This window comes from Athene cunicularia, assembly GCF_003259725.1.
Source record: "Athene cunicularia isolate RWA chromosome 5 unlocalized genomic scaffold, athCun1 chr5_part3, whole genome shotgun sequence".
Classification (NCBI taxonomy): domain Eukaryota; kingdom Metazoa; phylum Chordata; class Aves; order Strigiformes; family Strigidae; genus Athene; species Athene cunicularia.
Genome location: NW_020799103.1, coordinates 946,119 through 959,738, shown reverse-complemented (window position 1 = coordinate 959,738; position 13,620 = coordinate 946,119). Strand labels below are relative to the sequence as shown.

Below are 13,620 nucleotides of genomic sequence, written 5' to 3'. Positions count from 1 at the left end.
TCAGGCCAGATGGTCTGTCTCTGCTGCCGAGCGGCATTTTTCTCTCTGCAGCACCAAACAGTCATCTCTAGATTACTTGTGTTGCTCTCCACTGTGAGGCCTACGATGAATCATTTAATAAAGGCAGTAATTGTTCTACAAAAACTACATTATAATTATAGTATTAGTGCAATAAATAATGTTTCCATTTTAAAATGGTGCTCTCCAGGCCATGACTCGAGATTGCTCACTGTGCTTCATCTTCATTGCCATTTCCCTTTCCTAAGAACTAATCTAGCTTCATCTCGCATTCTGCTGTGTGATACGCATTATCACGTGGGGTGGAGGAGCAGGCACTCTGTGCCAAACTGTCCTGGTATCCAGGCTAGCCACGAAGTAGGATGTTACATATCGTATTCTCTGACATGATGGAGCTGATACCTAGTGAAATTTCCTTAAGTTTTTTCATGGCTTGAATTTCTGAGCAAATTTCACACAGCTTGTTCCCATTGTTTGCAGTGTTTAGGCACTGGAAGTCAGTTCTTCCATTGGGAAATCTTTTGCATAGTAACGTAAGCACAAACACCTACAACTACAGAAACGGCAGCAAGAGTTAGGATCGTTTGAGCTACCCATTTATCTTAAACACACTAAGTGGAGCGTGGTCTCATATCCTTGTATTACAAATGTTGTTCCAGAGGATGTAAACCCACTGTGAGCCAAACTTGGGGTTTTTACTGTGCAGGGACTGCAATTAGACCCTGACAATACGGAGACTTATCCCAGTATTCTCTCCCAGGGGTTATTTTTGTCACCTCCTCATCTGCACAAATATCTAGTTATTTCTGTTATGTCAGTGCAAGAAAATCCCCAAGTATTAGAAACTGTATCTGAAGCATCCGTTGTTGGTAAACTGTAACAAGCCACAGAAAACAGGCCTTTGACTGGAGGATTATTCTCTTGACTGATTAGTTAGTTTCTCTACTCAGCTCTTTTTATCTCTAATTTGGTGTATTATTTTAACTTCTAAAATTTTTACCCTTGTCTGTGGCTTTGTAGTAACATTTGTAAAATATTAAACATATATTACTAAATAAATATTAATAGAGTGCTGTTGCCTTGAGCTAGAAGCTGACAGATTAGTTCAAAATGTGAATGTATTTTCTCCTCAAGCAGATTTTTTTTTGCAAAGCTATTTATTTGCCCAATAAGAAAATAAAGGCAGGTTGGTTGATGCAAGACTTGACAGCATCCTTTTTGAGCAGCTCAGTCGCTTTTTCTGGGATTTTTTTGGAAGAGTCACTTACTGTGCCCCAGAATCATGTTCTTAAATTCACGTTAGGATGAGTAATGCTTCTTTTTGGTTTATGCTCAGTCATACCCGATTGAATGGACTTAAGTGTGCTTTTAATGGAGCAGATTGCATTTGGAGGGCAAACTGGAATCACTGCTTATCTGAGAGACCGGACAGGAACTGTGTTGGTGACTGCCTTCCAGCAGAGACAGAATGTGAGTGTAAGGCTGGCGTTTCTCACCATTATCTGGGCTCTGCTTCTGGGTTGTGCTTGCGCAAGCAGTACTTGTAGTTACAGAAGCCCCGACAAATCCATTGCAATTAGATGCAATCAGTTAGATCCTGCGTTAGATGGTTCAAGTGTAGTTTTCAGTAGGCTTCTTAAAGGCCTACTCCAGTTCCTACTGAAGTCAGCAGCAGATTTGCTATCAAGAGCAAGCCTGTAGCAATCATTTTGTCTTTTAAAGTAGCCTACATGTTTGATAAAGCTTCCCAATATCTGTTACAAGGAAGTTGTTTGTACCACTTTTAGGGATGCCTGAACAGATATTCAGTGATTTGCCTCAGGTCACAGACTAAGTCATCATCAGAGCCAAGGGAATGTAAGCCCAGGCTTTGACTTAGAGTAATTATGTGTGTCACAAAGACTTTGTGCTTGCAGATGAATTCGTGTTCACAGGGATATAATGGCCCTGTTAAATGGGTAAGAGGAGATTTTGTTAGGAGGTAATAGCTCTTTAAGGGAAAAGGAATGGATCTTGCTCCCACTAAACGATATATCAAGACTTTATATCAGCTGACCCAGGAGGAAAATAGCTTTTATAGTTCAGACTGAGCATGGCACACTACTTTTATATTGTATATTGCCATAGTGAAATTAGTTGTATTTGCAGTAAAATAGCCTTATAATAAATATCTCTGCTTCATTTCTTGTTAGTCTGGCAGTTTGTCTATAGAACCTCCCTGAAGCTGATCCTGATGCTTTTTCTGTGGGTGGAGTACTAGAGGAATGCAGTTTATGAAGAGAGCGCAGAGGTGAGCGAGTTATACCAGAAAATAGCCCCAGTGCCCGTTAGGGTCTTCTCCGTACGACAGGGTCCCTCTCTTGCAGAGCAAGCAGATGTGACATTTGTCATGCCTCTCCCTGATCTGTGTTTTCTCAAATTCCACAGTTGGCTTCCGTTTTGTTTGTTTGGTTTGGGGTGGGGTTATTTTGGTGTTGCTTTTTTGTTTGAAGGTGCTTTTGGCTCTTTTTTTCTTTCTTATTTATCCACCCTGCCCAGCTTCTGGGACCATGATTCACAGAGGTGATTGCCTGCTGCGTTCAGCCTCGGGGCAGCCTCACCTTGAGTGCTGAGTGCAGGTCTGGGCCCCGCAATGTCAGAAGGACGAGAAGGTCCCTGAATGTGTCCGGGGAGGGCAACAGAGCTGGTGAGGGGGCTGGAAGCCAAGTCCTGTGAGAGTGACTGAGGACTTTGGGTTGGCCTAGTGCAGAGAAAAGGAGGCTGAGGGGAGACCTCCTTGCTCTCTCCAGCTTCCTGAGGGGATGTGGAGCAGAGGTCTGAGCTCTGCTCCCTGTATCCAGCTGCGGCCAGGGAGGCTCAGAGTGGCCAGGAGGAAGAGTGCCTTTACTGAGAGGGTGGTCAAACCCTGGGGCAGGCTTCCTGGAGAGGCGGTCGGTGCCCCAGGCCTGGCAGTGTTGAAGAGGATTGGACAATGTCCTTATCAACATGCTTTAGCTTTTGGTCAGCCCTGAACTGGTCCAGCAGTGGGACTGGGTGATCGTCCGAGGTCCCTTTCAAGCGAAATACTCCTCTTCTATGCTGTGCTGTGCTGTCTGGTACTGATTGTGTCTTTAGGGTTAGTGCAAGGTTAACAAGACTGATCAATCTAAGTACAGCTGCAGTAAGGGACAGAAAGGTAAAAACATAAAAGATGGGCAATGTGGTAACTTGCTCCATGAGTACTAAACCACTGGTTATTCAGTTTGCTGCTTTTTGGCCTTTTAAGATGAAAAGTAATTTCTTCTACTTCCTATTCATGACTTAAACTTGACAATGTGTAGTGATCGATGTATCGGTTATTTGATGTGCCTAGCAATGAGATGGCCACGTTTGAAGGAGAACTGAATCCGTATGCCTTCAGTGACCCTTGAAGCCCGTTATCTCTTAGTAACACAAGCCATAGAGTAGTTCCTGCAATTGTAAACCAGCAACACAACATACGTACTTTAACAATACATTGTAAAAGTTTCACAGCTCATGAGGATATGTGCAAAATTAATCCCTGAAGAACAAAACAATTTAAAAAGTACATAATGAAGCAATTAGCCAAAAGAGGAAGGAAACTACTGACAATTTAATATGGGAAGAATTTTTCCATGTATTACTTTTTAAATGAGAGTGTTTTATAAAGGCACAATTAGTGTAAAATGAGGCCTATGAGGCAATTAATGATGGCTTCAGAAGTAAGATTTAATGGATAATTTACATTTTAAAAATTGAGAGCGGCTCTAGTTATGAGCCTTTTATTTCCTTTTAAAAAGTCTTTTAGGTTGTGGTTGTGTGTTTTTGTAGGTTGCTTACAGTTTCACGTTATCAGCTTGGTTATGAAAAAAAGCTATTCTTGCACTCAAATAGGTGAGTTTACCTGAAAGTATGACAGGTTTGTATGACGATGATAGGTAGAATAGTCTTCAAACACTTCACAGGGCCTCAGCAAAACAGATGAAGGAATTTTTAAAATACCTCTCTTCAGTCTCTGATTTCTCCGTGCATACTGTTCTGAGCTGTGGCTGTAGGCAGTCACCTCCTGAAATGAAGTTACACCCTAATCTCCCACTCTGCAGGGGTACACGACAATGACTTTATTCTCTTTTCCAGCCCATTCAGCATCTAGAAGCAGGAAGTAAACCAGAATCACAGCTTCAGTAAGCAGTTAAGTTTCTTTCTCTCCCTGTCCACCTATATTCTTTTTGTAATCCTGAGTTTATGTGACTCAGGCCAGGACTCTGTGTTTAATTCTCCTGTTTGGGCAGAGTTCTTCAGGGAAGAAGCTATTGGAGACCAGTGGCATAGGCAAAGCTGCGCCTGGCTTCTTGTTGCATTTGGGAAAGGTTACCCAAATCCACCGGTACTTACTGTCACTACTGCAGTTATTTAGTGAAGATTATCAGACCTCAGTGGAGTTACAACCTAAATAAAGATTATTCCATCCACTGAGTATAGTTTCTAGGTTTACAGAAACAGATACACAAATGTCCATGACAATCAAAAACTTTTCAGGGTGCAATCCAAAACCCACTGATTCCTAATGGAAACCTGAACATTGATTTCGGTGATATTTGTATCTGAGCATTCTCTGTCCTTTCTGCAGTCACCCATCTAGATAGCAAAATCAAAATGCAGACCCAAAATCATCACAGACTTAGCTCAGGGTATTGAATAAAAATAGTTTATTCATACTTGCTTGTAAAGCATCAAGTCCATTATTGGTTATCAGTAAAAACTTAATGGTAATGACAAAGATTCACAAATGGGTTTTGTATTAAATTGTTCCCCAGAATATATTTTAAAGATATTGGTGACTATTTGTTTGTATCCACAGTAGTAATTAATTCACACTGACTATTTTTTTTTACCTTCAGGGCATCTTTAATGAGTTGTTCTAATTTTGTCATTTGCAGACTTCACAGAAGCTAGAAATTGCTTCAGCTTTTTGAGCAATCACTTAGTTATTAAGAAGTTTTGTTTGCTGTCCAAATGAAATGCTGGTTTCAAACAAGGTCACATCAGTTTTTGCAGATACTGCATGATCTGTGTAAGTTTAATGAATGCAGTACATGCTAATAAACTGCTCAGCATCATGTAGGGTTTATTTTTTTATTAGATTAAGCTTCCACAACATGAGAAGAACACTCAGTGATTAAAGAGATAAAAAGAAACACTTTTAATGAAGTGTTATATCATTTTATAATGAAGTATAAATTAAATATTCAAGAGAGGGATCAGCTTCAGAGTTGTAATTGTTTTCATTGAATATGCAAATTCAAATACGTTTCAGTGCAGTTGAAAACGATTTACTAAAGGATGTCCATTTGAGAACGAAACAGAGCGGAGCCCCTTTGTCTAGTGAAGCAGGTTTTCCAGATGGGAATGGAATTTGCTCTAAAACCCGCGAACCGGATTGATGCAGAGACCCCTGAGGGCGCGCGGGCCTGGGCCCTGGTTCTGGGGGGAAGGAGGGCGGGGGGCACAGAGCTGCCCCCTCCCTTGAGCCGTCCCGCTGGGGGCCCAGCACTTCCCTCCTTTGCTCCTTCAGCGGGGGGGAACTTGCAGCTCCCTCTGCAGTGTCCTCTGCTTTCCTGGCTCTTCCCTGCCAACAACGTGTTTCTGCTTGCTCGGGGATCCTTTAACCTTGGTGGACATCAATTCACAGAGGTGTAGGGCCACGCTCACAGCTTACATGTGAATGTACCTTCAGTAAATTAACAGTAAGAAGTGCTCAGAGCTTGGGCAAGTTTTCCATATGTCACAACAACTCAAGATTTAAAAGGGAGGATTCCCCCCCCAATTCCCTGTCCTTTTATTGTTCCTATCATCTCCCACTTGCTTTTCTGAGTTTAAGTCGTAGGCTTTGTTGATTTTAGTCTTCCAGCTTTTTAAGTGTTAGAAGTCGCCTTGGCACTGCTACTGTCCCTTTACACCTCGATTTTTAAAATGGAATTTTATTACCTTTTGCTGGTGATGAAGGAACCCTTCCAAGAAGAGGAAGCCCTCTGAGCTTTCTTGGGGCTATGCCAAATATATTAACCTCCTCAGAAAATTCAAGAATAAAGAGTCCTTTCTAGGGTCCTCTTGGAAGGGAGCATTGAAAACATACTGAAGTGGATTCTTCAGAGCTCTTTGGAAGGGAAACTCCAGTGGGTGTGTTCTTTTTCTAAAAGATTGTTTTTGCAGAGTGAACCAGCAGGACCAGAACCTCAAGAAATTCCTCCAAAGCAAACTCTGCATTGCTGGAGCTCCAGCAATCATGCTAAGTGGTCCCAAAGATACGCAGTCCTTCACACTTGAAAGCTTTACAAGGTCTTCGCCTTAAGGGAAAGCCTGAAAGCCACTGGTAGAGTTTTGTAATGGAGGCTTTTACAGAAGGAAATGTGAATTGCTATTGACAAGCAGAAGTGTATGTTCAGGGATCTGGCAGGAAATGGAGACGATTGCTAGCAATTTTCACCTCTTGCTACCATACATAAAACATCTTCATGGGCGACAGGAAAAGGTGCTGTGTTTCCTTTTAACCATGGTTTAGGAATTTCATCAAGTTTCTTCTTTGCAATTTGTAGAAGCAGGTTTGTCATTATTAAGTATTGATTGCAGCGACAGTATGCTCAGAGATACATTTTACATCAAACCTTTCCAAGTGGTTAAAAAAAGTTTCTGAAGCTCTTTTATCTTTAAACTTCCTGCTAAAGTCATGGGTGATAATTTGGAAAAGCTTCACTGATTTTAAACCTTTGTATTTATTTATAGCCATCGAAGTAAGATAACAGCGCTGGAGAACTAGAGAGGTGCTACTGAGTACGGATGAAGCCTGACTAAAGATTACTAATGAGAGCAAAAAATCACCTGTGAAATTCACAGGGGAAGCGTGTGAAGTTGTAAGGAGTTGACCCCTCAATTGTTATTCCTATTTCTTAACTACAAAGACAATCTCTTGTCTACAGGAATTTTATTAGATGCAGAGCAGACCACTCTAAAAGGCTTTGCAACTTCCCTTTGAGTTGTTAAGAAAATTTATTTCTTAGTATTAAAACATTAATTAAAAAGCAACCTAAAAATTGTGTTTGACCAAAAGGTGCTGGTTCGGAGTAATTAGTGAGTCCGTCCTGTACACTGTTCATGTGACATTTATACTTTTTCAAGACATCTTGAAAAACCCATCCAACCATCCCCAGTGGCCCCAGCACAATGGTTGGAGCCCTGTGGATTTGTTCACACGAGTAAAGGAGATAGGGGAGCTGGGAGCGGTCAGATTCACATGGACGGTTGGTCTGAGAAGGAAAGGACGAAAGAATGGATGGGTGTTCTTGACCTAGAAATTCCCTTATTTCAGATTTAATCAGGGAAGAATGAGAAAGCCTAACACTTTGTATAGCCGTCAGTCATGTTACACTGGTGTTGAATACTTAGTGTGTGACTAGCAAAGCCCTTCATTCCTTGGCTGGAGATTTTGCACGTGTTTTGGGGAGTTGTGAATCCAGAATCCCTTGAGATTCCAGGAGAGGTTCATGCCGTTGGAAAATCCCAATTTAATGCCTACCTACATTTTCTTTCTTTGCAGCTGTCCTGTCCCCGAGTGCCGTGAAACGCTCGGAGAAAGGAGCTTTCTCATGGTGCTGGAACCCCACTGGCAAGGGAGAGAAGGGTCCTATGGCCTGTCCTGGGTGGGACCGGCTGAGCAAGCCAGGGCTGTGCTTTCTGCCCTTAGGAAGTACCACATCTGCTTTCCCTCTGCCAGTGCCCTGCACATCTGGGCCCGTGCTGCTTGTGTACCGCTGCAGGCTCTGCACACACAGCGACTTAGGATTCCCATCTCTTCAGGTCACACACGTTTCTCCTGTCTTCCTCTTTAACGAGTCATTAATTAAAGGACTTTCATCCTGATGTATGGAAAACTGTCGGCACAGATCTGTAGTCCCCTTTTGGTGCATGCTAATCACATTTTCGTGGATTGCAGGAGATTTTTGCTTAGAAATAAGGATTTGGTTTTCAAGTTGTTTTAACACAACCTGCCTGTTCTGTCAGCATCTGTATTGACAGCTCCCTCTTAGCATTAAGTTTTTAAGTGAATCCATGGTTCTTGCAGAGTAATTAATTAGGTTTTGGAAATGGAACAAAGACTGATGGTGTCTGAGAGAAAGGATTGGCCATCAGATTGATTAATTGGTGTGTTTTCAGGTAGTGGGTAATCGTTATTTACAAACTATATTAAAGACTTCGTCATCTCAGGTTGTTTTTTGAAAACACATATGACTTCATTAAAAAAATCAAATCAGATTTTACTGATTACTGAATCAGTACTAAAATTACAGATGAGTCTGCTCCTCAGATTTTCAGATCCTAGAAATTTACTTGGAAATTCAGCTTATTATAGACCATGAAATTTTGGCTCAGCTTGTTGTCAAGATGGCATTCAGACCTAACTCTGAAATCCCACAGAAGATTTGGTGTTCACATGTTGGACTTGGATCAAGGCCATCCCTAGTTAAAATGAGCAAAGGCTAGGCAGAGCAGGCAGCTCATGTGGTGTGTGAATTGTCTTGTCCTAGGCTAAGTTATGACCATCCCTACGTCTTCCTTGTCTTTTACGATACTAATTTAAACAGTGTACAGTGAGTAACTCTGAAACAATTCATAGCTGGATGTCAGTGCTGTACTGAGAGATGGCTCGGACTGAAAGCAGGCATTGTATGAGCAAAGCCTGATGATACTTCACATTTAATCTTTATTAGGAAATGAAGCTGAACCATTTAGAATTAAATGTTTGACAAACTATTATTTTTGTTAGATTGTTAAACTGGATTGCACACTTTATATTATATTTAGAAAGACAGGACATACGCTTCAAGATTATTTATTCTTGTGCCAGATCAATTGCCCATTTATTTTTAAATATTTATGATCATCTCAGGTTTGCTCTGATGTTGGTAATCGTTATGTTTATTTACTCTTGCAGTTTTCTAAGTTCTGGACACAGATACATGCCAGAGTCTTTTCCGCTCCATTCTTGACTGTACAGTAGGTTCATGGGATAGCTCATCTTCCAGAGGGCTCTGAAAACCAAGGCTCGATCTCTTTTCCCAGCATATGCTGAATGCAATTAGGCACCAGTTCAGAAAAGGCTTTGTAAACATTCTGAATCCATGCCACGTTTTCTGGTCTCAGGAGCTGCCAAATGCCTAAATGCTGTATTCAAGCCAGATGTCTAAATATATAAAATGAATGGCTGAACAAAGTGCCTCCTTAGTAGAGCATATGCATATAGGATGGACAGACCTGAGGAGCCTGAGATCAGCTCCAGAACATGATGTTCTGCCAGCCCACATCCCTGGCCACTAGGAGGGAGACCAAAATACACTCTCTCCTGGATGGGCAGTGTGAGGACGAAGCACCCTCACTCTCGTTTTTTGATCTCTTGGTGTGGGACAGCAAGCCTCAGCATTCTCTGCTAGCAGTATCAGAAGGCAAACTCTGTCGCTTCTCAGTGTGTACACAGTGTGTACACCTGCCTCTGGGACACCGAGGTACTTGTTCAGCAGGATCAAAGGGTTTGAGTACAGCTGGGTTTTCACCTGAGCAGCATCCACTCAGCCAAAATGAATGAGCTACCTTGATCTTGTTAGGAAGTTTATGTAGTAGAAGGTACACAGAAAAAAAAGCATCTATGTAAAATAATTCAAGTACTTCACTGAATGTTAAGGCTGCCAAAGTGGTTTTCTTATTAGTTGAAAGCAGAAAAAAAGAAAATCAGAAAGCAATGCAATACTTATGATTAACATTATGGACTTTACCTCAGCTGTGGTCGTGGGCAAAACTGAAACACACTTGAGCAGGTACAGTGACCTACATTATAAATGCATTCTAATTTATAAGAGGAGTGTGCATCGAAATTGTTCAGAGATCGTTTTCAAACAGGCAGTCTTAGTCTTTGTCACTCCTCAGAAGTAAACGTGATCCTTTCTGAACTGTGCTTAAAGCAAAGCATAAGAGGCATCTGATCTTCCTAGAACCTGAAACTTTAGTGATGTTAAAATGTTGATTGGTTTAGCTTCCCTTTTACATAAGGCAGCCGAGTTTGAGATTCTGAATAGCGTGTGTGTGTGCATTGAGAGAGACTGTGCGCAGGCTTAGAGAAATGCCTGCAAGGCATTAAAACTCAAACTCAGACGCTATTTTTTTGATACCCTATAAAAAAATTTATTGATAATCTTGAGAATAGCTAAATTGATCCAGGAAGTTTGTGATGAGAGGCTACTGGTAATGAATAATTCTGTAGTAAGGTTAAATAGTAGTAATGATTCACGGTAAGGCAAAGTAATAGCTCCTCTCACAGCTGCCTAAAACCCCCTGTGTATAGTCAAATAAGTCTTGAGTAGCTATCCTCCTTTGTAACAGTGACAAGCATAGAAATAAAATAATTTTGGTGTATTTACTAAAAGACAGTGGTGTAGGGAGCTCTCACTAGCAGAATCTTTTTTCCTCCTAGGTGTGGCAGTGTGGAGGGAGCGTTGAGGTTCTGCCTTGCTCCAGGATTGCCCACATTGAAAGAGCGCATAAACCGTACACTGAAGATCTAACTGCTCACGTCCGGAGAAATGCACTACGAGTGGCTGAGGTCTGGATGGATGAATTTAAGAGCCATGTCTATATGGCGTGGAACATACCCCAGGAGGTGAGTCACAGATACCAGTGTTTGCTGCATTCAGCTTTAGAGCCTCTTGGGTTTGGTTCCTATTCTGGATTTTGATTTTTCTGCTAGGATTTTATTATTTGTATACATGTATGCATGTACTTAGGTCTTACATATAGGCATGTGCCTGTATATACACATCTACGTATAAATATATGTACATAGTTGTGTCTTATTCCAGAATAATTCCTTTGTTTTCAGGTTCCTTAAATACTAATTCTTTGTCAAGTTCATTATCCTCACTGATGAGTCTTCATGGAGATTTTAATCTAGTAGCTGCAGAAATGTGGAAAAAAGAAGCATCATATCTGTATTACACATCTTACTTTGAATTTGAGTCTCTTATTGCCATCACAGAGAGCTATAATTCTGCCAGATTTGTGAGGGGAGTTCTGCCAAAGGGCAAGGGGTGTTAACTCCCTCCTGAGTAATTTCAGTCAGAGTAAGGGTGGCTGGTGGATGTCATGACATACTGCAGAATCCAGCTGCAGCTCCCTTTTGTCCTGCTTGTCCGCATTTCTTTGCCATAGGTGAGCAACAGCTGGTCCATTGCACTGAAAATACCGTGTCAGCCAACGTGAGAGTTGCGTTGGACATCTGATTGTAGTTGTTCTTTTCTGTAGTCAGTGGTATTTAATCTATGAAGTGCTAGGAGCTATAGGGCTCTGAGAAAGGTGACTGTGCCTGGTCTGGAAAATATTCGGGATCCCTGAAGAGAACAGGTTGTTCCACCTAGAGGTTGGAACCCATGGCTCTGTTTGAACTTGAGGTTTGACTTACAGCCTGCACTTCTCATCATCACAGCAAAAGCAAATATTCTCGACTTAATAAATTAACTTGGGCAATTTATTTTCTTTAATAAAATATCTGTAAAATCTCTCTTATTTTGAAACTATTCAGAGAAACTGGTTTTGCTGCGGTTTCTGGTTTGAGAAATAAAAGGCTGTACTTTTCCTCCTTTAGTGTAATAAGGGAAAAGGTTAGAAACCAAAAACCAGCTAGATGTGTGAATGCTGATGTTGATTCAGCTGCTTTCAATAGTTTTCTTCATCTCTCATGGTTAAAACTGAATCATTTTGGCAGAGTGGGGAAGCCATTGTCCTGTTTTCAGGTTGCAGAATTAGCCACATAATATGCCATGAAAACAGAAAAAAATCCTCTGTCATCTGGTATAGGGGAAGGACCTTTCTGGAAGTTAGTTCCATGTTCACAGAAACAAAGCTGCCTTTAGGTGTCCCTGTTTTGAGTAGTCACACAGCAGTGCATACAAGAATAAAGACATTCTGGGAAGATAGGGTTATTTATTTTACATCAAACCAAACTGGAATGGATTTATGATTAACCTGATAGATTTAAATTTCAATTTCTATTTTTTTATTGTTCGTTATTTTCCTGAAGATTGCTTGATCTTCATTGATTGATCAAGTTTCAATTTATTGACATAAAACTTAGAAATTCCTCTTGCTGACCAGGATATACAGCCCTAGACATGTATCTGCATAATATTCATCCAGCTATGATGGTTGTGGTGCTTAACCATGTGCAAAGTTGTTTGAATGCAATTTGGAAATCAAATTCATAAAGAACACAAAGATAAGTTGTTATTACTACTAGTTAAATTTCCATTTAACAAGTAATAATAACACAGTCTTGACTGTGCCAATAGATCAGAAAAAATAAGCCTGTTATGATAAATTTTAAGAGTCATTTATTAAAGAAACAAATACAGAGTGTGGATTGAACTGATTTCTTCAGGTCACCAAGTGTATCAAAATGTTTGCACAGTAGATCTTGTACTGCCAAAACTGAAACTGTTCACAGTTTTGAAGAGGAATAACAAGTTTTCTTACTACTTCAATCTTCAGTCATTTTCTAACCACAAATGTACTAATCATTGCGCTGAACTGCTTGAATAAATTGCAATGCAGATTATATTCTCTCTTCATCTTCACAAAGGCTACTGCTGTCAAACCGTAGTGCAGACTTAAAAGCTGGAAATGGCAGGCGCTAAATCAGCTCTTCCTAGCAGCACTCTCCTGCCACGCAGTGAGGAGCCTCTGGGGCAGGGAGGAGGCCATGTCTGTGTCTGTGTACACAACCCGTCGCACAGGGCTGTAGAAAACCAAATAAACACACATGCCTATATGCTTCCTTAACATACACTGGGAAACAGCTTCGTGTTCACAGTTGTAACAGGTTTACAAAGCCTGAATCCAGTCGTGGCCTAGTAGTGGCTGCAGGATGCCCGAGACAGCGTGGCACCGCTGTGACCGTGGCAGGGGTTCTGTCGGACGGGTTCTGTGCCTTCCAGCTGGGCACATTCAAGTGTTGCTCACCCAGCTTCCATCTTCTGCCGTGTGGAAAATAGGGAAGGGCTTAAAAGAGTGCTGGGGCCGTGTTTTCCTCTGGCAGCCTGACATCTGCTCCAGTATCCCAAATCAGTTGTGTAATGTGAAGCTTTTTTAAGCATCTTTGTGCTCATTGTGTGGGGCCTGGTGCCAAGAATCGGGGAAGAGCTCCAAAGACCTGGGACTTCCTTTTCCTTTCCCATGCTAAACTTTGGGAGTACTGAACTCATTCTAGAGCAGTGGGAAACAAGTGCATGTTTAAGGAAAGCTTCTGGCCTTTTAAGGGAAAGAGGAGAATACAGTACAAAATCACACTGCCAAGCACTGTCATTCAGTCAGTCAGTATAAAGAAAACCTACATCATTAGTGGGAGCCCTCTTTTATACAGCAGAAAGTTAGGAGCAACGCACTCTGGCTGGTAGAGAAACAGAGAGTATTCAGTGTAAAGAAACAATCTAAAAAATAATTTAAAGCTTATGGGGCCCTTGTAATGTAAACTTCCAGTAGGCAGGGGACAAAGAGATGGTAGAT

General features: G+C 41.3%; 1 protein-coding gene across 2 annotated transcripts in view; it reads left to right on the top strand.

The window, feature by feature from the left end:
* The window catches only part of GALNT18 (polypeptide N-acetylgalactosaminyltransferase 18), a 165,115-nt gene that overhangs the window by 105,336 nt on the left and 46,159 nt on the right, over window positions 1-13,620 (top strand). For both annotated transcript variants that reach the window (XM_026850924.1, XM_026850923.1), the window contains exon 7: window positions 10,538-10,723. In XM_026850924.1, coding sequence (XP_026706725.1) covers window positions 10,538-10,723 — 186 coding nt within the window. The remainder of the gene's footprint in view (window positions 1-10,537; window positions 10,724-13,620) is intronic.